This window comes from Coregonus lavaretus, assembly GCF_964263955.1.
Source record: "Coregonus lavaretus genome assembly, chromosome: 10".
Taxonomy (NCBI): Eukaryota; Metazoa; Chordata; class Actinopteri; order Salmoniformes; family Salmonidae; genus Coregonus; species Coregonus lavaretus.
The window spans coordinates 50,850,888-50,871,082 of NC_139997.1; the positions used below are offsets into that span (position 1 = coordinate 50,850,888).

Below are 20,195 nucleotides of genomic sequence, written 5' to 3' on the forward strand. Positions count from 1 at the left end.
AAGGACACCCACATCCGGTTTCTTCACCTGGGGGATGGTCTGAGACCAGACAGCTGATGAAATAGGAGTATTTCTGTCTGTAATAATGCCCTTTCGTGGGGAAAAGCTCATTCTGATTGGCTGGGCCTGGCTCACCAGTGGCTGCCCCCCTGCACAGTCGTGAAAGACATAGATTAGGGCCTAATGAATTTCTTTCAATTGACTGATTTCCTTATATGAACTGTAACTCAGTAAAATCGTTGAAATTGTTGTATGTTGCGTTTATATTTTTGTTCAGTATACATAAAGCTATCTTTCCAACTGATCAGACAGTCCCCACCCAGGTGTCAAATACAAAGGACCATTCAGTTTCTGTTGTCATCTGTTCCACGTCAGCTTTTCACCACGCCCCTCAATAATCACTCACAAACAAGATGGCGACTTGCAGGAAGATGAGACGTAGCTGGAAAATTCACTCTGCATTTTCCGTGTTTATCTTGTTACAACTGTTTCCTCTCAACTGTTTTTCAGCTTCGTTGGGACGCAAAGACGGTATGTTTAATATTCGCCAAGAAGTTACCATTAATTATGGTTAGTTTTATGTTGAGTGCCAGCTAGATGAGCTAACGTAGTTTAGAACGTTAGCCCGCCTTCACCTGAACCAGTATCTCTGCGTTCAGCTTTCACCTAGTTACGGTAGCTAGCTAGCTAATGACCAGCTCCTCCTGTGCCGCCCACTGAGGTATATTGCTGCCGCCTAATGACTTGCCAAGGTGTCAGATGGGGAGCATGGGGAGCATGGCAGCCATCTCTGTCAGAAATAGAAGTCAGGGTTAGGCTTTTACAGACCTAAACGTCTAATCTGTCATCAGTGACCCATTGATCATCACCTAACTAACGTTACAGTTTCCAATCCCAGACACAGAGGGTTCGCTAGCTTGTCTTCAAAGTGAAAGTAAAATATTAATTTGGTCGTTAGCTTACTAGTAGCACATTATTTAGTCTTATAATCATATAATTACTTATTAGAATAGGAATTTAATAGGATCTCTATGGTTAGAATACCTACTTTATAGATACTAACTCTTTGGTGGTAGTAAGCCAACTACAGTTAGCGAGTTATGTGGGGGTCTTGGACTCTAATTCCAGGTTTGACTGAGAGAAAGGGACTGTCAGGCCATGTGTCCCTCACCAAGTATCGGAAATAATAAGCATTCTGTCAATGAAATGGACACGCTGTTCTCTAAGCAGAGGCCAACTAAGGAAATGTCAACAAAATTATTTCCTTATTACAAGCCTACATATATAAAAAACATGTTTCTGCCTGTATATGATTTTAATATCAACATTTTTTACTTGACAATGCTGTATATGATATTGATATAAAGCTTGTCTTCATGGGAATACTTTTCCAATGTCCTTATCGCCTTCTGAAAATGACTTGAGTACAAGAGGAAAAGGATCATATTTCGAGACCAGAGCAGATTTTTGTTTTACAACACTACAACTCTACCGTTATCGTCTCATGCCAGTCATGTCCATTTTGTGCTATAGCCGAACTGTTATGAGTTCCTCTTTTAGGATCATTGTTCCTCTTTTAGGAGCATTGCATGATGCCACAACAGTAGCCCATTCACTGTTTCTGTGTGCCGGCTGCTGAGATTGCCCACATAGTTTCTTGAGTTACGGAAAGAGGCCATCTGTCGACGTGTCATCCTACTGCGTTTAACCTGTTTGGAGAGCAGTGTTTGCAATGTAGGTACTAGTGTTACCAGAACCACGATACCAGAATTTGTATTTCGATACCAGGTTAAGTATCACAATACTCGATACCAAAATGATACCACGGCAAAATAAGGCGTATTAGCCAAAGGCACAGAATGACACTTGATCCAGACATAAAAACTCAGCTACTGCTCTGTTCAATCGTTGGGCATCTTTTGAGTTCAATATCATTACATTAGAAAATGTTTACGTCAATATCTTTCAGAGACAGCAATGTTTAGTATTAATGAATCAATCATACAATCAATTTCGCTTTGTTTTTACCAATCTAACGACATAACGGTAAGAATTTATTTGAATGGTAAAGCTCTATTGATAAACTGGGTAAATCAAGATGTAGCCTAGGCCTATTCACAATACAGGTGAATGCATATTCAGTAGGAGTGTGTGCATGCATTGAGTTATTGAGCTTGTTTTGGCTGATTTCGTGGGGCTACGGATGAAAATCTGTTTCTCTGACATTTGCAAATTGATGTTTGCTTTAGCTGTCAGCTAGCAGAGCAAGGAAAGTTAGCCTACAAAGCTGCAATCTACTTGTATCTTCTTGCATTGTAAAGTGTTCTAGCCTGTATGAACATTGTTTTGCGAACAGTAATTAAGTTTAAACTAATGAAACTACTGATACCTCTCACCAAGTCACCTAAGGGACAGTTCAACATTTTTAGACCACAAATAACAATAACTGTAGTGACCCTATGTTTATAAACGTGGATATTGACTTTTTCACTTCAGCATGCTTTTGTGGCACTGTCGATGCCACACAGGGCTACGGGCCAGAAGGTTGAGGGTTCGCAGACCACCACGGATGAGCTAACTCTCCCTGCCTGTTTCATTAGACCTATAATACGAAAGAGCCGGCTGCAGACAATTACTTGCTAGGTGGAAATCTGATTTTCAACATTTTGATGCAATATTTATAGTTATATGAAATATATGCAACGAATTTTCCACCAACAGGTTTCTGTACAAATGCACCATAACCAATAAGCAAAGCATACAGACTTCGGGCGCTTCAACATGGTTTGCGTTTTCAACAGCACAATCTACACAGTTTGGATGCTGGAATGATATACTGAACAAAAATATAAACGCAACATTCAACAATTTCAACGATTTTACTGAGTTACAGTTCATATAAGGAAATCAGTTAATTGAAATAAATAAATTAGCCCCTAATCTATGGATTTCACATGACTGGGCAGGGGCGCAGCCATGGGGTCGGCCTGGGAGGGCATAGGCCCACCCGCTAGGGGGCCAGGCCCAGCCAATCAGAATGAGTTTTTCCCCACAAAAGGGCTTTATTAAAGACATAAATACTCCTCAGTTTCATCAGCTGTCCGGGTGGCTGGTCTCAGACGATCCTACAGGTGAAGAAGCCGGATGTGGAGATCCTGCGCTTGCGTGGTTACACGTGGTCTAAGGTTGTGAGGCCAGTTGGACGTACTGTCAAATTCTCTATAAAGACGTTGGAAACGGCTTATGGTAGAGAATTGAACATTCAGTTCTTTGGCAACAGTTCTGGTGGACATTCCTGCAGTCAGCACGCCAATTGCACGCTCCCTCAACTTGAGACATCTGTGGCATTGTGTTGTGTGACACAACTGCACATCTTAGAGTGGCCTTTTATTTTCCCCAGCACAAGGTGCATCTGTGTAATGATCATGCTGTTTAATCAGCTTCTTGATATGCCACACTTGTCAGGTGGATGGATTATCTTGGCAAAGGAGAAATGCGCACTAAGAGGGATATAAACATTTGTGCACAAAATTGTAGAGAAATACGCTTTTTGTGCGTATGGCAAATTTCTAGGATATTTTATTTCAGCTCATGAAACATGGGACCAGCACTTTACATGTTGCGTTTTATATTTTTGTTCAGTATATTTTGGAAGAACGTGCGCAGGTAGCCTACAGGAGACTTTTGAACTAGCCTAATCAGATTAAAACTTTGTGACTGGTTGTGTTTATGCCACACATAAAAGGAAATACATTTTAAAAGTGAAGCGACTGGCCACATTATTATCAGTAGCGGTGCGTGGGTAAAATCACTGGGGAAGCAAACCCCCTCCCATATTACAACCTATGTGTTGTGATAATTGCATTGTTTGCTCTATAACCTGTTAATTCATATGCCTTGCGACTGTGATATATAGGCCTAACGGCTGAGACAATAAGAAGACACAGTGGCAGGATAAATGGTCATGTAAGTTAATGTTTCCGACATTTTTGGACCACTAAACAAGTATTGATTTAGAACCACAGAGAGTTACCGCGAGTCGCAAAGAAAACAGGAGCTGCTGCCACTATTCCAGCACCATTTCAACTTCAACATTTCAACATCATCAAATCACCTCTGCTTAGTCTAATACAGTGACAACTAAAATATATCAAAAACCATTTAGTTCAATCAACATAAGCTAAATATGATGTGGCTGTCCATGGCTCTGATTTATGTGTGCGTGCGTGTGCATGCGTTCGTGCAAGTAGAAAAACATGTTGACTCACCCTACTTGTAGAGAAATGCCAATGCCATCCTCCTCTCTTTCATGTTGACGAAACGGTGTATCACTCTGTCATACAGTACACGCTTTTATTTTTTGTTGTCCTAGGCTACCTGGCTAAAATGCTTGCTCACTAACCTAACTTCCATTCATGGGCAACGTTAGCTACTTAACATTAGCCTTCTACATCTAGCTACATATTGAACTTCCATCCTCTCAGGCCAGGGCCACAACAATGTATGAATTTATGGTTGGATCAGAATCGCCGTTATAATCGTTGGCCAGTACGGAGAATTAAGTAAAACCACAAGTCCAAATCCCTATCTCCATCCATGGCTAATTTAGGAAAGGACCAACTTTAGCTAGCTAGCTAGCTAGCTAGCCACCTGAGGACAACAACACAACGAGATGCAACAATTCAAGTTTTTATGTCAATGACGTATGCTGTCAATGGGATTAGATAGGAGTGACGCCAAATCCAAACTGGCTTCCCTTGACACTTTTTTTTGGTATGCCAGGACCATTCACAGTTGAGCTCACTCAGTTTAGCTCAATGCTGATTGGCTAATGTTTGTATACTTATCTTGTCAAGGGAGGCCAGATGCTCGCTGGCTTCCCTTGCCTTCAACGCTACGGGCGGCAACAATGTCATACTCATTTGGACCAGACAGCATCAGATAATGGCCTACACGTAGAGAGACAGAGGGGCGCTGTTTCGCTTGCTCGGATGCTTTCTCATGTGAGATGCATTCAGCCTCTTGCGAATTGCAGGAAAATTACGAAACGCAGAGAGACGAAAGATACATTATATATACTGTACCAGTCAAAAGTTTGGACACACCTACTCATTCAAGGGTTTTTATTTATTTTTACTATTTTTTACATTGTTGAATAATAGTGAAGAAATCAAAACTATGAATTAACACTTATGGAATCATGTAGTAACCAAAAAGTGTTAAACAAATCAAAATATATTTTATATTTGAGATTCTTCAAATAGCCAGCCTTTGCCTTGATGACAGCTTTGCACACTCTTGGCATTCTCTCAACCAGCTTCATGAGGTAGTCACCTGGAATGCATTTCAATTAACAGGTGTGCCTTCTTAAAAGTTAATTTGTGGAATTTCTTTCCTTCTTAATGCTTTTGAGCCAATCCGTTGTGTTGTGACAAGTTAGGGGGGGTATACAGAAGATAGCCCTATTTGGTAAAAGACCAAGTCCATATTATGGCAAGAACAGCTCAAATAAGCAAAGCGAAATGACATTCCATCATTACTTTAAGACATGAAGGTCAGTCAATCCGGAAAAGTTCAAGAACTTTGAAAGTTTCTTCAAATGCAGTCGCAAAAACCATCAAGCGCTATGATGAAACTGGCTCTCATGAGGACCGCCACAGGAAAGGAAGACCCAGAGTTAACTCTGCTGCAGAGAATACGTTCATTAGAGTTACCAGCCTCAGAAATTGCAGCCCAAATAAATGCTTCACAGAGTTCAAGTAACAGATACATCTCAACATCAACTGTTCAGAGGGGACTGTGTGAATCAGGCCTTCATGGTCGAATTGCTGCAAAGAAACCACTACTAAAGGACACCAATAAGAAGAAGAGACCTGCTTGGGCCAAGAAACACGAACAATGGACATTAGACCGGTGGAAATATGAGATTTTTGGTTCCAACCGCCGTGTCTTTGTGAGACGTGGTGTGGGTGAACGGATGATTTCCGCATGTGTAGTTCCCACCGTAAAGCATGGAGGAGGAGGTGTTATGGTGTGGGGGTGCTTTGCTAGTGACGCTGTCTGTGATTTATTTAGAATTCAAGGCACACTTAACCAGCATGGCTACCACAGCATTCTGCAACGATACGCCATCCCGTCTGGTTTGGGCTTAGTGGGACTATCATTTGTTTTTCAACAAGACAATGACCCAACACACCTCCAGGCTGTGTAAGGGCTATTTTACCAAGAAGGAGAGTGATGGAGTGCTGCGACAGATGACCTGGCCTCCACAATCCCCTGACCTCAACCCAATTGAGATGGCTTGGGATGAGTCGGACGGCAGAGTGAAGGAAAAGCAGCCAACAAGAATGCCAAGAGTGTGCAAAGCGGTCATCAAGGCATCTCAAGTATAAAATATTTTTTTGGGATTACTACATGATTCCATATGTGTTATTTCATAGTTTTGATGTCTTCACTATTATTATACAATGCAGAAAATAGTAAAAATAAAGAAAAACCCTGGAATGAGTAGGTGTGTCCAAACGTTTGACTGGTACTGTATGTGCATGAAACGCACATTATGGAAAACATGACTCACACTCATAGTTAGTAAAATAATGAATTGATTTGTAAGATTTTGGCACCGTTAAATTTTAGGTTATTAGGAAAGTTAATAATTTAAACCACCTAAATATACTCACATTCACTGAACATTTAGTATTTGAAACTCAAACATTCATTTCCCAACTGCTTTTTCTATAATCCTACAGGCTCTTTATCATTCCCCATACCTTATATTCCAATGGGTCAATTGAGGACCATGAGGTTGAGCTACCGGGTTATAGCAACCGAAACCGAAACGGTGGCCGTGTGTGTGTTTTTACTAGGAATTATGTGCATTTTAACCCACGTTCAGATCTGAAAATGGATGGTCTTGAGGCTGCATGGGTAGATATACTTCTTACTAAATGTCGTCCTGTACTTGTTTGTGTGTGCTATTGGCCTCCTAAGCAGAATAATTGCTATGATTTACTTGAATCGAATTGCTGTGATCACAATGTATTTGCTGATAGGGAATATATTCTGCTTGGCGATTATAATACAAATGTGCAGTTATCACCCAAGAAAAGTACACTAGAAAATGCCCTGTATAACTTTAATCAGTTATTTGGACTTAAAGAACTGATTGTTGAGCCAACCCGGGTGTGTATTGACAGTAAATCAACTTTGAAAATGATTATTGTATCAGACCAAGAGAACGTCTGTCAGGAGTCTTAAGTATTGGTTTTAGTGATCATATGGTAACCTACTGTACCTGTAAGAAATCCAAAATGCTACTTGAGCCAGGTAATAACTACATGAACGTACGGTCTGAAACAATATTCAAAGGAACGTTTTGTAGAAGTACTTGGAGTTTTGGATTGGTCTCGTACTAAACTGTGATGATGTTGATCAAGCTTGGTATCTTTTTAAAGATCTGTTTCTGTGTGCACTCGACTCTCTGGTTCCGATTTTTAAACAAATTCGAATCAAACAGCGGTCAGGGAAATGGATCACTTCCAAGATCATCTCTGGTTAAGAAGTTACCAACCTGCTCTGGACACTATGGCCAGTCTTTCATTACGAACTTTTACCATAGCAAAGGTATCACAAATTATTTGTTTGAGCTGTGCATGGTAACAGAGGACAAAGTTTCCAATCTACTGTGCTTAATGAGCAGAAACAACAACTGGGCTGGATAACCTTCCTGCAAGATTCATAAAGGATAGTGCTTGTGTCACTGCTAAAATGATAATGCATATTGTAAACCTTTCTATTAGTAGTGGTACATTTCCCAATGATCTCAAAACAGCCCGGGTGGTTCCGCTCCACAAGAAGAGCAGTAAAACAAATGTGGGAAACTACAGGCCTGTGTCGATCCTCAGCACCTCATCCAAAGTTGTTAAGAGATTTGTTTTTAATCAGCTTGAAGGATACCTTCTCAAGCACAAACTTCTTTATGAACTCCAATCTGGCTTTAGAACAGCTCATTCCACTGATACTTGCCTTATCCACCTTTTTGACCACATCAAGCAGGAAAGTGAGATTTCAGGGCCTTTTATTTCTTATACATGTTAATGATATGCCAGATACAGTAAAGTGCAAACTCCTGCTTTATGCTGCTGACTCAGCCATACTGGGATCAGGGAAGGATACAGTTTACATAGAGGAGACCCTGAGTAAGGAATTGCATTTAGTTAGAGATTGGTTGACTGACAACAAATTGTCACTACATTTGGGAAAAACAAAATCGATTTTGTTTGGAACAAAACGTAGATTGATTAGGACAAGATAAAGGTAAACCGTGCAGGCAAGGAGATTGAATCTAAAACAAGTAACTTATCTTGGTGTGTCCCTAGATCAATCCCTTACTGGAGACCTGATTGCTGCTAAAATTATTTCTAAAATGGTGAACAAATTGAAATGTTTATATTGTAACACTAGATATTTTAGCATCAAAGTTAAGAAACTGCTTATCTCAACCTTAATTCAGTGTCATTTTGATTATGCCTGTTCTTCTTGGTATAGTGGACTATCAAAAAAGCTGAAAAAGAGAATGCAGGTCATGCAAAATAATGTTATCAGGTATATGCTGAATGTCCCCCCTAGGACCCACATAGGGGTACAGGAGTTCTGGGAGGTGGGCTTGTTGGCTTTGGAGTCCAGAGTGGACCAACTTAAACTTAATCATATGTTTGACATCTTAAATGATCGTGCCCCAGGTTATATGAAAAAACACATTGATATGGTCTATAACCAACACAGTTACAATACCAGAGCTAGTGTTATGCCTTTTAAATCCCAAGCGTAAACAGTATTGTGAGGAGCACATTTTTCTATACAGGCATTTGTCTATTGAATAGCCTCCCCTTGGCGATCAAGCAAAGAAAAAGTAGAAATAGCTTTAAAAAGCAGGCAAAGGTTTTCATTTGGACAAGGTTGTCTTAGTAAGAGAAACCACTCCACTGCCCTTTGTGCCCCCTACTGCTGGGCAGGTGTATTTATTTGAATGATAGGTATGATGTGCAATGAATAGATTGTTTTAATGTGAAATGAATATGGTAGATTTTTAAGGTTAGGGAAAAGTGCAGTGAATAGTGCCATTTTTTAGGATGTCAATATAAATGAATGTATTTATGATTGTTTGTCTTTTATACTGATAACAAGTTCAAACAGGTGCCATTAATACAGGTATTGAGTGGAGGACAGAGGAGCCTCTTAAAGAAGAAGTTACAGGTCTGTGAGAGCCAGAAATCTTGCTTGTTTGTAGGTGACCAAATACTTATTTTCCACCATAATTTGCAAATAAATTCATAAAAAATCCTACAATGTGATTTTCTGGAAAAGAAATTCTCAATTTGTCTGTCATAGTTGACGTGTACCTATGGTGAAAATTACAGGCCTCTCATCTTTTTAAGTGGGAGAACTTGCACAATTGGTGGCTGACTAAATACTTTTTTCCCCCACTATATATAGGCTAGAATGATGATGATGATGATGATACATGCATTGTTAGGCCTAGAGTGGATTGATGCATGTTGCATATAATTACTATTGGAGTGCGTAATTGCCATGGTCTTTACATCAAACGCAATGGTGCCAAAAATTTAACAAACTGCGGAATATAAGATACAGTTGCCCGCAGTAGGCCTACCATATAAGAGGAAGACATGCTTCTTTTGAACCTAAAATAAATCTAATCTAATCAAAATTGTATGAGTACACCCTCCTGCAGTTGAGAGGCTTACTGTATTATAATAGCCTGCAGATTAACAGTATAGCTATTCTATTTTTTTAAGACGCAGGTGTCACGCAGACGTGAGTCAGGCGTTGGTATCACAACATGTTATTGGCTCTTTTCACCCACGATAATGATGCAGCCCAGACATGTAAACATCTCACGCAGACGTGAGTCAGGCGTTGGTATCACAACATGTTATTGGCTCTTTTCACCCACGATAATGATGCAGCCCAGACATGTAAACATCTTCTGACGGCCATGCCTCTTTTTATTCAATGTTGATTCTGGCAGTAGCTTCCAGGAAGGAATTCTCCAATTCTTTGTGGCGACTGCTAACTTGGCCTCAATTCCTCAGAGTTTCCCCGCCCATATTAACCCACAGCTTGGCCGACGCCTATAAGTCCCATGAGTATAAAATCATGTTGACTCTCTGGTTGAATCGTGTCATTGATTTAAGAGGACCGGCCAAAAGCATGAGATGGAAGGAGCTAGAACAAACATCCCTCTCATTGGATGCCTGACTGAACATTTTGTACAGTTACAGAATGCATATGACTTAAGCTGATATTGACTGTACAGTACACTGCACATTTCTACAGTGAGAAGTGTATGCTGATAAACTCAGAGTAGGGTGTCCACCCACTCTGCCCAGAGTGGGTGAAAACGCGCTTTGGTGATGAAATTTCACTTCCTTATGTTATAAAATAAATTTTACTAAGACAAATATGATTATTCATGTTCTGAATCGTTCAGTGGGGTCTTTTTCTAACATATCATTAACATTATATCCAAAAAGTCCGATTTCGTAACCTAATACATCCGATAATAAGCACCGAGCTCTGTTGACATAGCGGTGTAGGTTTCTCATAACAACTTTTTAGGTTTTTACATTTTGTGTTCGTCGTCTTCAAAGTTGTTTCTGCGGATCGCAAAAGCTAAATTAGCATGACACGAGCTGAATTGAATGCAATAGGCTTTGAAAATAAAAAGCTTGGTATATGCTCAGTTGACATTTCAGAGAGATACGCTTGTTTTTGAGAAATCTTCTAAAAAGAACAGGAATTTCAATTTAATATGAAAAGTGTATACTAAAATATGAAAATACTACATGTCATGTCTCAAAATCAATATCCCATCATACCTCTATATTGTTTTATGTCCTGCGGATTGGAGAAGAAAGATGAGTTCAACGGGAAAGTGAGCCTGTCAGGTAGCAAGTAACCTTAATTCTTGCACAGAATCCCGCCTAGCTGACGGGATGCACATTTCTGGAATCTTTATTAATTTTTTTACCACTTTTTTTCTCTGGCCATAATTTGGGCCATCTTACAAGGGTAAAAACTCCAGTAACTTGTTAACGGATTATGATAGACATGAGGTTTGGACTAATGGTACACAATTAACATATTATTTATATGCATTTTTGATTGGACACCCTATTCAGAGGGCAAAGAGAACCTACTATTTAATTTTTATAGAACACAAAAAAATTCAAAGTGATTTTATAGGTCAGATGTAGAATAAGATGTGTGTATCATGTACAATTTGATGATTAGGCCTAGGCTATATCACTTGGCTAAATTTTTCCACTAAAGATTTCACCACGCTTATTTTCAAATCCCCTGTAGACTACAAAACGGTTAAACCCCATGGCTTGTTTTGCAAAGTGTGGAATGTGAACATATGTTCAAATGAATGTGGTGACTGTTTGTTTTCAATTCCTACTTCTCTAATTTTCAGACGTTGTTGGTTCAGAACCCTCCTTGCCTTTGCCACCACCCAGCAAGGATGCAGAAACAGCCATCAGCAATGGTACAACAGACGGCAAAGCAGACACCGTAACCAGTGACAAAGCTACAACACCTGATACAACAGTCATTAAGGCTGTAACAGAAGACGCAAAGGACGCTGCTGCTACATCCTATGAGGGCGCTACCACACCTATCAAGGATACACCTATCGATGCTGTAACAGCACATGATGATGCACCAGACACCAAAGTGGAGGTTATAGCTGAATCCACTGCCATTATTACTGAAACAACTGTTGGTAAGTACGCAATAACTGCAGACAAGAACAAAACCAAATTGAATAATGAAGCAGGACTGACTCCTGAAGAACTACCTCCCAAACCCGCTGATTCAGATGCTGATGCTGCCCCTACCATGGCTGCAGCTCCAGCCACCACCACCACCACCACAGTCAAAGTCCCAGAGCCTGCCAAGCCCACCCTGGAGAAACCAAGCCCTGCCTCCAACACCAAGCTTGTCGGCCCCATGGACCCTACAGAGGATGAGCAAGAGGACAATCTAGGGCCTGTCAACACCCAGGAGGCCCAGACACAGACAGACCTGTACGACAGAAAAAAGGAGGAAGACGTTGATGATGATGATGACGACTATGTCCTGGGGCAAGCTTTTAAGGCCCCTCTGGACCAGAACCAGAACTTTGGCGGCAAAGAATTAAAGGAGGAGAAGGACGACGACATGGTGGACGCAAAGATTGTTGGGAAGATAGACGTACGTATGAAGGACACCAACATCTACACCACCCAGGACGAGGACTCCCACTTCTTCTTCCACCTGGTCATCCTGGCCTTCCTGGTGGCCATTGTATACATCACCTACCACAACAAGAGGAAGGTAAGCAGAGGAAGAATACTTTATTAATCCATACGAGACAGTCTTTGATTTCTGCTGTACCGAACCCCTTCAATATACACACACAATGTGTACTGTTGTGGGTACTCGAGGAGTTGGGAAACTCTGGCCTAGGCTATAAAATTTACAACCATTAAATAGAAACATATATGCAACCTGTCTATAGCCTATCAGTCGTTAATACATTTTAGTGAAGCAAAGGGTGGTTATGATGACACTAGGCCTACATTTTAATGTGAGTGTTTTATCTAAATCTGTGCAACCACTTATTGAAAAAGGGTAGCCTAAACTCTGGTGGATATTTCACTGTAATTCATGCATCTCCCCTGACAACTCACCGATCTCTTCCCCCTCTCGCTAGCTCTTAAACTAGAGGCATAGGTTATACACAGAGTGTACAAAACATTAGGAACACGTTCCTATAATATTGAGTTGCACCTAGGACTGTTGCGGTGACCGTATTGCCCCCATACCGGTGTTCATGAAGGCAGTCAAATTCCACGTGACGTGGCCGTTTAGTCACGGTAATTAGGCTTCTCCAACCTCTGATGCTTCTCCAAACTTGCTAACTACCTGGTACTCAGCACTCTATTGTCCCTCTAATCACTCTGACATCAATGCAAATGACGTCGAAAATCTAATCAAACACTTCATGAGAGCCCATGAGCTCATGTTGCACAACATTTCTATAGGCTATGCAATTGGGTGAGAAAACCGAGTGATGGCCTCTATTAAAAAGAGGAGGATCCCATCAGCTTTCTATAGGCTAGGCCTACTATATTTATTTCTCAACTTTCCTAATATTAAGCACATTGCTTATCTTTACAACAGGAGCATAGCCTACCTGGCTGGCATGAAAATGAACCACAGGAAAAGCGTCCTCCATTCGGTATTTAAGTGCATAGATGACATGTATTTTTTCCCGCTGCCCGTTTCGAGACAGGTGCATGATAATGGTCCATTCTAAATCAAAACAAATTTCACACATATATTATTTAGTATATGTAAAGCCAAGATTAAATCAAGAATAGTCTGATGGTGACAATATTAGCTTATCACTTGTGAATTATATATTATCACTTGTGAATGATGCCCAGCATAAGGCAAGAAACAATGCCTTTTTTTGCTACTTTTTCTAATCATAGTCGCACACCTCATGTAGCCTAGCCCATAGGCCTATATGTTTTGATAAGGTTTGTATCACAACTAAAGTGGCCAAATAACTTGTTAAAATGAAGCACATTAATCTGCTTTACAAGGGGTGTAGAGCCTAACTGGCATACATAAGCAGCACGTGAGTTTCAAGTTTGGGGAAGATAATTTTCACCATAAAGATGCACCTTTATAATAAAAGCATTACATTCATAATTGCATTTGCGGTGACTTTTGATAATGGTGTTTTCTCGCTAATGCATCATTCGTGCTTATAGCCTACTGCCATGTGCGCATTGCTGTGCTTATAATGTGAAGAAATAGCCTAATAGTTTATCAACATTTAAAGCTAAACATTCTGATCTGTTGCGTCAGCCACATTGTGTAAAAAAAGTTTTTTTTATGCTAGTGGTTGTATTAATTTGGGATCTGTCGCATCCAACAACTGTCCCAGACTATGTTTGGAATATTTATTTCTCGTACAGAATAGAGTAGGTCAACTTTTGTACCATGGGGGATAGTAGATTGACATAGGCTAGTGCTTTTGCTATTAGTTTGGCCCACTCGTCTTGTTGGCTGACGAAAATAAAATGTGGACAGTTTTTTTCCAATATCTTTAATATGCACCTCGGAATTGGACAAGGACGCGCACAGTTGCTTCCACGATGTGTCTGTCTTCACTTGTAGCCTGTGAGAAAGACCCGATCACGTGATGGAGAGCCATGTGAGTGAGAGGTGCTTCGGAGCGCGCAGCACTCAGGGAGAAGGGCACAACGCAGCACTCCGGGCCAAGGGCACAACGGCCACTGGCCGCAAAAGGCATGGATTTATTTAGGGTGTATAACGGCCACACAAAGGGGATGCCACTGTGAAATTCGAGGCATTATCAAGTGCTTGTCAAATTGTGAATGAGAGACTGATGAAGTGTGTACAGCCTGCGTAAAAAACAAAGCAGAGCTCATGTCTTTCAAGCGACGTTTTTCAAATCATCATTAGTCGCATCATGCAGCCTTACAATGTATGAAGAATCAAAACATATAGCCCAATGTTTGTAGAACAACTAATTTGTTGCACCCCCTTTTGCCCTCAGAACAGCCTCAATTCATTGAGGCATGGACTACAAGGTGTCGAAAGTGTTCCACAGGGATGCTGGCCCATGTTGACTCCAATGCTTCCCACAGTTGTCAAGTTGGCTGGATGTCCTTTGGGTGGTGGACCATTCTTGATACACACGGAAACTGTTGAGCGTGAAAGACCCAGCAGCGTTGCAGTTCTTGACACAAACCGGTGCGCCTGGCACCTACTACCATACCCCGTTAAAAGGCACTTAAATCTTTTGCCTTTCCCATTCACCCTCTGAATGGCACACATACACAATCCATGTCTCAAGGCTTAAAAATCACTCTTTAACCTGTCTCCTCCCCTTCATCTACATTGATTGAAGTGGATTTAACAAGTGACATCAATAGTGGTCCGCTGTAGCTCAGCTGGTAGAGCACGGCGCTTGTAACGCCAGGGTAGTGGGTTCGATCCCCGGGACCACCCATACACAAAAAATGTATGCACAATCCATGTTTCAATTGTCTCAACGCTTAAAAATCCTTCTTTAACCTGTCTCCTCCCCTTCATCTAATCTAATTTAAGTGGATTTAACAGGTGACATCAATAAGGGCTCATAGCTTTCACCTGGTCAGGCTGTCATGGAAAGAGCAGGTGTTCCTAATGTTTTGTACACTCAGTGTATACACACACTGTAATAGGAATTTCCTGGTGAACAAAAGAGAAGAGCAGTCGCAGATAAAGTCAATCAGAAATCAATCCGGTTTATTACAAGTTGCAACAGGGAGACACCATCCAGTACTGAAGCAGAGAAAATGTCTAACTGGCCTCTTGTAGACAGGTCCTTTTATATCCTACTAATCAGACTGCACCACATGTTCTCCAAACACCAGTCCGAGAGGCTAGTAGGAAGTCCAAACAAAAGGCAGTGTCTTTGTCAGCTGCTACAGAATCACAGTTTTCATAGAATGTCATCAATACAACAGTGAATAATCAGTGTGTCCTTGGTCCTTATATATCCAGTCTGGCGTCAACCACTATCAACAGATATGAGAATAGTCCATAACAAGTCTAGTGACCATCAACCGGCACCTTGAGTGTTACAAATGGAACACTGAACATTTTGTGTATTACAGAAACTCAAAATATGCTAAATATAGTTTTGATCACTAAATCAGGGATGGGCAACTGTCAGGGCCCCCCTTTTGTAGGCCCGCAGATCAATTTACAACAAAAATAATGATACTTTGGGGTGGGAGGGACTTGGTCAAGGTCTCAACTTACTGTTGAGAGAGAGAATAGGACAATACACAAGGTGCAATTTAGAAATTTGTTGAATTTTTTTCTCTTATGTCAGCCACTGACAGTCACTGAATTAGCCCATGCCAGCTAACATTTATTTTTATTTTTAAGTTAGTCTAGCCTGCTATCTACACTTAAGCGTAAGCATGGTTAAATTACAGACCAGGGGGCCCCCATTGATTTTGTTAGTCACACTCATTCAGATATCATATTAAAAACTGCAAACATTTCTCTATCCACCCTATGGCAAAATGTGTACAATTGCAGGAAATTAGCTGTAAAACTGAAAAAAATTATCTCCGCCCCATGGCAAAATTAGTACAATTACATGAAATTAGTTATAAAATTGCAAAATCTTCTCTCCACCCATGGCAAAATGTGTGTAATTGCAGCAAACTTACTTTAAAACAACATTTCACTTAGGGCCCCCAAAAGGCTAGGGCCGCTCTAACTGAATATGTGGGTACACAGACCTGCGAGCCAGAATCTTTGTGAGCCCCACCCCCATCACAGTTGCCCATCCCTGCTCTAACTTAAATATGAACTTTAGTAATCTTAAATATTCTGATTAAATACACAGAAATACATATTGAGTTGGGGGTAACTTTTGCAGTTAGGCTATTGAGAGACCATTTACTTCCCTGATAGGTAATCTAGCTACATTGTTAGCGTGGGCAATCCCCATTCATTGCCCTTTTTGTGTTCCTTTGAATATCATCCTGATTACGCTTATTTTAGTTACTTTTGGGTCCGTATGTATCAAGCGTCTGAGTAAGAATGCTGATTTAGAATCAGCTTTGCCTTTTAGATCTTGATTAATAGAATTACATGGACAGTGTGGACCTGATCCTAGATCAGCACTACTACTCTGAGACGCTTTATGAATACTGGGTCTGGACGGCTCGGGTCACCAATAAAAAGGGTAAAGGTCAACTTGAATATCCACTGTCCCCTCTCTCCAGATCCTCCTCCTAGCCCAGAGTCGGCGCTGGAGAGACGGCCTGTGCTCTCGCAACAATGTGGAGTACCATCGGCTGGACCAAAATGTCAACGAGGCCATGCCTTCCCTCAAGATGACTCAAGATTACATCTTCTGAGCAGAGAAGGAAGTTAAAAGGACTGAACTAAACAAACCTGTTTCCAGCTGCATTGTTGAAACGCTCACTTGCCCACAAGCTTGCCTCACTTTTTCTTGCTTCAGGACAAACCTGGGTAAGAGGGAGTTTGATGGTACTACCACTCTGTAATCGATACACGTTTTCAATGTTTGCCCACGTATGCTGGAAATAGTATTTTCTGTTTTGTTAACCATAGTCCTAGTTTTGAATTATTATGATTTAGTATTTGATTTATTTGGGTGGCCTATACTGGTCTATATGAAATAAGTTTTCACCATGTTTAAGCCTTACTGTCCTACACTTAAAATATTGTTTGTGCTGATTGCAGATTACACACTCAGAAAATTGGAATGTAAATATTGTCAATCAATACCAAGATGAATATATCCAATGATACTGTACTTTACTTGCTAGTCACTAATCTGCCCTGCAATGAATGAAGGATATTTGTAGTGGTTAGCCTCAAAGCCCTCAATCCACAAAGCATTTGCAGTACAAAGCATTTGCAGTTGTAAAAGTTAATATTGTACGTATGTAGCGTACTACACAATATAGATTTATGTTCAGAACTTGTGGTTATTTCTTACCCTAAATCCATTAGACAAGTCAGGACTTTTGACACGATAGGGCCCACCACATTGTGATATGGCGGCAGTAATTCCCCTGACTGTTCTTCTTATTAACACGTTGCCCAGATTGTGCTATGCAGTAATCCCAGCGCTGGGCCATTTTTTGGTATTTGTTTTTATGACTTCGATGACGTCTCACAGATGGAAGGTAAAGATTCCTCACTGAGATTTCTCAATTAGTTTCTCAATGACTTCGAATCAGAGCACTCTCTTTCTGTAGGACGTTTGCACTCTTCAGCCTAATGTGGATGTAAAGCACTACTTCAACACAGGTCTCTATCTGGCGACGAATGCGTATTCATTAAGTAGTGCACTATATATATATATATATATATGGTAACATTTGGGATGCCACCTCAGTCTAGAGGAAACGATGATGACCACCGTCACTCACTCATCATTACCTTAACGAGCCTTCAATTCTAATGCCATATCCTGTGACGAGAATCCAGAATCAATCATTTCTCATGCACTTATCGATCCCCAATACTTTTCCAGCTGTCTTTTCAGGACAGAGGAAAAGCATTGTAACCTGAGTGCCAGTCTGTTGTGTATCATGCAACTTCCTTGTCACTCATTGTCATGTTTGGCTTGACAATGAGCAATGGAGTTGGCAAGAGCACAAATAGATCTGGGACCAGGCTCAAGCATTGTAAATAGGTGGTAGGAGTTGTGAGCACTCTGGTGTCACGACAATAGCTAAAGCATGGCAGGGAAGTTTTGTCATGCATGGAAAAGGAAGTATATTGTGTAGCTTTCATATAGCCTTTGGTGGATGGACACTGCTTTTGCAATCAACTGTAGAGATTGTACAATCGTTTGACAATAAAGTACAATTGTATTTGGGGACCCTTTTTTTAGTCTCTTGCTAATGCTTCATTTTCTAAGAAATACATTTGGAAAAATCTGTTTAGTCTGTTTAGTGTAAATTAATATAACGTCCACACCAGGTTTTAAGAGTCATCAAACAACTGTTCATCATGAGTATTGAATGCTTTTTATGAATGCATGTCCTTGGAAATGATTCTGTCGTGACCACATGAATCTACTCTAACCACTCAATCATTCCATTGCTAATGTTGTTTTGGATGATGACAGCAATACACTTAGCTCTAAGTCATATCCTTGTTCATGGGTCCATCCAAGCACCCCAGTGAGTAATCCTGAATCCTAAGCAGTGTCAATAGCATTTTGAACGTGCATGGTGGTTCTGCATTATAAGCTGTCTGTTGATGATGGTATTCTTAAGAGAGGTTGATATGAGATGGGTCTTGTGGGGTGTTCTTGAAGGAGGCACATACCAAAGGGCCTGGATTACAGGTAAGGCTGCAGTTAGTCATATCACCCTTGGATGGCAGTAGAGACCTACAAGTCAGCGGTGATCAGACAAGTGAACAGCAGCTCAACCACACTTGAGAACATTCAGGAAGGCACTTCCAGCTAGATACAAGACTGTTTTAGCTTGAATGGTTATTCCATCATCCTAAAACTTGGCATGCACAGGGTAGGCAAATTATTAACCGTGTAAGCAAGTAGAACGTACTTATGTATTTACATGGTTGATTTCATGAACCCCCAGCACTGTCAATTGAATTGAAACCAAATATTCTATTGCTACATGAATGCACAAGATAGTTGGTAAATGTAAGTCACTCTGGATAAGAGCGTCTGCTAAATGATGTAAATATGAATGTAAATGACTAACAAATCTGTGATATTGAAAACAAATGGGATGTCAAGGTTATGCAGGATGGTTGATGCAGGCTGATATTGGGCATATAGAGCTCGCCAGTTTGTAGTCCTAAAAAATGGAAATGAAACTGGTTCGTTCAGCCTTTTTTATGGGGGAAATGAATGGGGAAAGAATGGGGTTAGAATGGGGTTTTGGGATAAATACCGAAAATAATGTATGCGGTTAACACAGGCTTAGGAGATCTTAAATGTATTGTTCTATGACATATCAGTCAGTTAACATGACCTTTAAGAGTTATGAAGCCTGTATGTGGTCCTCTGTAGCTCAGCTGGTAGAGCACGGCGCTTGTAACGCCAGGGTAGTAGGTTCGATCCCCGGGACCACCCATACGTAAAAATGTATGCTTTGGATAAAACCGTCTGCTAAATGGCATATTATATTATTATTATTATTTTATGGGCTTATTTTAATTACATAAATGCTTCAAAATTCACAAAAAGGGACTTTAGCTGATGAAGATTCTCATAGAACAAAACGTATAAGATCTCCTAAGCCTGTTTACCACAGACCTTATTTTTGGCGTTTATGTTTATCCAAAATCCCCATTAATTTCCCCATAGGCTTTGGCCAATGAGCCATTTCGGAGTCAGCCTCAAATAGTCCCCCCCCCCCCCCCCCCATTTTTTTTGTAAAAATATATATATCCACACAACCTACCAAAAAATATTTCTACTCAAATCCCCTGCTCAGGCTCTAGGGCCTGATAGGGTGGGACTGCACAAGACAGTACTCCATATACAGTGGGGAGTATTTGATACACTG

The 20,195-nt window shown here is 40.6% G+C and overlaps 1 protein-coding gene across 1 annotated transcript; it reads left to right on the forward strand.

Annotated features, from left to right (window-relative positions):
• Positions 1–391: 391 nt before the first annotated feature.
• Positions 392–18,521, forward strand: cUnh5orf15 (chromosome Un C5orf15 homolog). The gene is made up of 3 exons (XM_084170962.1): positions 392–531; positions 11,501–12,402; positions 16,896–18,521. Exons 1-3 carry the CDS (start codon positions 414–416, stop codon positions 17,028–17,030), a joined length of 1,155 nt encoding a protein of 384 aa, XP_084027088.1. The 5' UTR covers positions 392–413; the 3' UTR covers positions 17,031–18,521.
• Positions 18,522–20,195: the final 1,674 nt, after the last annotated feature.

Bases quoted from the DNA above. Each gene is read 5' to 3' on its own strand.
- cUnh5orf15 (XM_084170962.1), top strand. From the start codon at position 414: ATGGCGACTTGCAGGAAGATGAGACGTAGCTGGAAAATTCACTCTGCA. The intron at 532-11,500 runs GTATGTTTAATA...TCTAATTTTCAG, and splicing joins TTCGTTGGGACGCAAAGACG to ACGTTGTTGGTTCAGAACCC. The intron at 12,403-16,895 runs GTAAGCAGAGGA...CCCTCTCTCCAG, and splicing joins CCTACCACAACAAGAGGAAG to ATCCTCCTCCTAGCCCAGAG.